This window comes from Monoraphidium neglectum (genome assembly GCF_000611645.1).
Source record: "Monoraphidium neglectum strain SAG 48.87 unplaced genomic scaffold scaffold04040, whole genome shotgun sequence".
NCBI lineage: Eukaryota > Viridiplantae > Chlorophyta > Chlorophyceae > Sphaeropleales > Selenastraceae > Monoraphidium > Monoraphidium neglectum.
Window position 1 is genome coordinate 1 of NW_014009589.1, and position 2,572 is coordinate 2,572.

Below are 2,572 nucleotides of genomic sequence, written 5' to 3' on the forward strand. Positions count from 1 at the left end.
GCGCCGGGCGCGGCGTCGGGGTCGGGCGGCGCGTGGCTCGCCTCTGACGTCACTTCCCCTTTAGAGGCGGAGGCCTGCGGCTCCCCGCCCCCCCAACTTCCCTCCGCCGCCGCCGCCCCTGCGCCGCCGGGCGTGCGCTCCCCCTGCCCTGCCGGCCCGCCCTGCGGGCGCTGCGGGCCGCCGCCCGGCGTAAGCAGCGCTGTTGCCGCCGCCGTGGCGGGCGGCGCGGGCGCGGGCTCTGGGGGTGGCAGAATGCGGCCCTCCTTGTCCCTGTTGTCGAACAGATAACGAAACTCCCTGCGACAAGGGAGCACATAGGGGATAGGGGTTCCGACGCGTGCGTTGGGCCATGCCGCCGCTGCTGTCCGCGCGCTTATCAACACTGCTGCTGCTTTGCTGCGTCCGCTGCTGCCTTGGGCGCTGCCGTGAGTGATAGTTGCCCAGAACCAGTCCGTCCACAACACAGTGGCCCTTGGCCTACGACCTCATTAGGGGCCAACCGAATGCCCTTTCGCGCCCCCAACCCCAGCACAATCGGCAAGACGGGCCACCACGTACCCTCAACCCAGCGCCCTGCCCCCACGGTCTCAGCAGCCCACCCTCCCAGCAGCCCGCACTCCAGCACGTGCGCCATGGCACGCATCTCCCCCCGCCCGCCCGGCTCGCCAGGGCGCCGCCCGCGCCCGCACGCCGGCCCCGGCGCACCCACCTGCTCTCGCGTATGAGTCCCTCGAGCTCCCGCTTGGGGGCCGGCGCAAACACTTCGTGGCGGTAGGTCACGGCCGCCTTCATGAGGGCCCTCACACCCTCCATGTTGTGCGTCTTGCCATAGCTGGGAGGGGAGGGGCCGGTGTTCGCGCGGCGTGGGTGGTCGCATGCGTGTGGTGCGTTGCGCGTGTGTCACAGAGTGCGCACGTGCATTGTATGTGCGTCTATGTCTGTGCGCGTGCACAAGTGTGCGTGCGTGCACGTGCGTCACACGACTTCCAAAGCTAGGAGCGGCAGGGCGGCGCAATATGTGTTCAAGTTGTGCGTGAGTGTTTAAGTGCATGCTCGTGCGCATATGTGTGTGTGTGTGTGTGTGAGAGAAAGAGAGAGAGAGAGAGAGAGAGAGAGAGAGAGAGAGAGAGAGAGAGCAAGAGAGAGGGAAAGAGTGTGTATGTGCAGGTCTGTGTGTGCATGTGTGTTCTCTGTTGTGTGTGCGTGCCGCCCTCAACCCACGCAGCGTCGTCCGCGCAGCGGCCAGGGCGCTGCTCACCCAGTGCCGCACAGCACGAGCACGTGCTTCAGGCCGTCGAATATGCGGCGGGAGAACTCGGCACAGGGCGGGTGCAGCGCGATGTCCTCGTGCCGCTTGCGCTGCGGGACGCGTGGTGCGGCGCAGCAGCGCGCGCGCAGTGTCGGGGAACAAACAAGCGTGATGAGCGAGTGGCAGGAAGGGTGTCTACATCGGCGTCCAAACTGACGCCAGGGCCGACCCGAGGCACTGCCAGCGGGCCCCCGCAGCTGGCTCCGCCGCGAGCCGGCGGAGCCGACCGCTTTGCTGCCAAAGCTGCAGCGGCCCGCAGGCATCCCCAGTGATTCTGAAAGCCGCTCTGGCTGGCGCTGCCGGGTGCGGCTGCCCCAAGCATCCGGCCTCTGCAGACCCGGCCAGCCGCGGGCGGCGGCGCAACGCAAAGCTAGCCCCGCCACGGGCCGACAGGGCCCCGGCCCGCCGCTGCTGGACGCCGCGCCTGACCGACTGACCGCTGCTGTCGCGCAGCGGCTGCCGCGAGCGCGGCTGCGCGTGGGGGGCCTGCATCCGACAGGGTTTTGCAAGCCAGGGTGACAGCTGGGCCTCACCCTGACTTTCCTCAGCAGCTTGTCCAGCTTCTTGATGCAGGACTTGAGGTCAGAGCACGACGCGTCAAAGTTGCTGTGGTGTGTGTGTGTGTGTGTGTGTGTGTGTGTGTGTGTGTGTGTGTGTACGTGCACGCGACTACTTCTCGCTCGACTGTTTCACACCCCGCCTGTGTGGAGTGTGGAAAGCTTCGCCCGGCGCAGCCCTCAGCGTGTGGCGCAAAGCCCAGCGTGCGCCTTACAAGCGCATGTCGCCAGCGCCCTGCCACTGCGCTCGGCTGCGGTCGCTCGCCAGCCGGCAACCCCGCACCGCTCCCTGTCCGCCCGCCACCCAGCCCAACGCACGCGCCGCCGCGGCCCCAGACACCCGCGCTGCGCCCGCCCACCTGCGCACTTCCTGGAACGTCATCTTTGCTGTCATCTTGGTCAGATCACTCGTCAGCTCCGCCCTCTCCTTCTCGCCCTTCTCCCGCTCCGCCTTCTCCTTGTTCTCCTCCTTGTCTTTCAACTCCTTGGCCTCCCTCTCTTTCGCCTCATTATCCTTGTCCTTCTCCTTGTCCTTTTCTCTCTCTTTCTCCCGCTCCCGCTTGGCCCCGCCGCCGCCGCCGCTGCCACTGCCGCCGCGTCCGCCGCGCGCGTCGGCGCCGAGAGGGGGCCCCGGCGCGACCGGCGGCTCGGGAAGGTGGCCGGGCAGCGGGCCGCCGCGGAACGCGCCCGGATGCGGCATCGGCGG

At 68.5% G+C, this 2,572-nt stretch overlaps 1 protein-coding gene across 1 annotated transcript; it reads right to left on the reverse strand.

Moving 5' to 3' along the window:
• Positions 1–1,254: 1,254 nt before the first annotated feature.
• MNEG_13769 (hypothetical protein) lies at positions 1,255–2,566 on the reverse strand (the record flags this gene model as incomplete). The annotated part of the gene is made up of 3 exons (XM_014037758.1): positions 1,255–1,359; positions 1,843–1,915; positions 2,226–2,566. The coding sequence occupies 3 exons, from the start codon at positions 2,564–2,566 to the stop codon at positions 1,255–1,257; spliced, it is 519 nt and encodes a 172-aa protein (XP_013893212.1).
• Between the last annotated feature and the right edge of the window lie 6 nt (positions 2,567–2,572).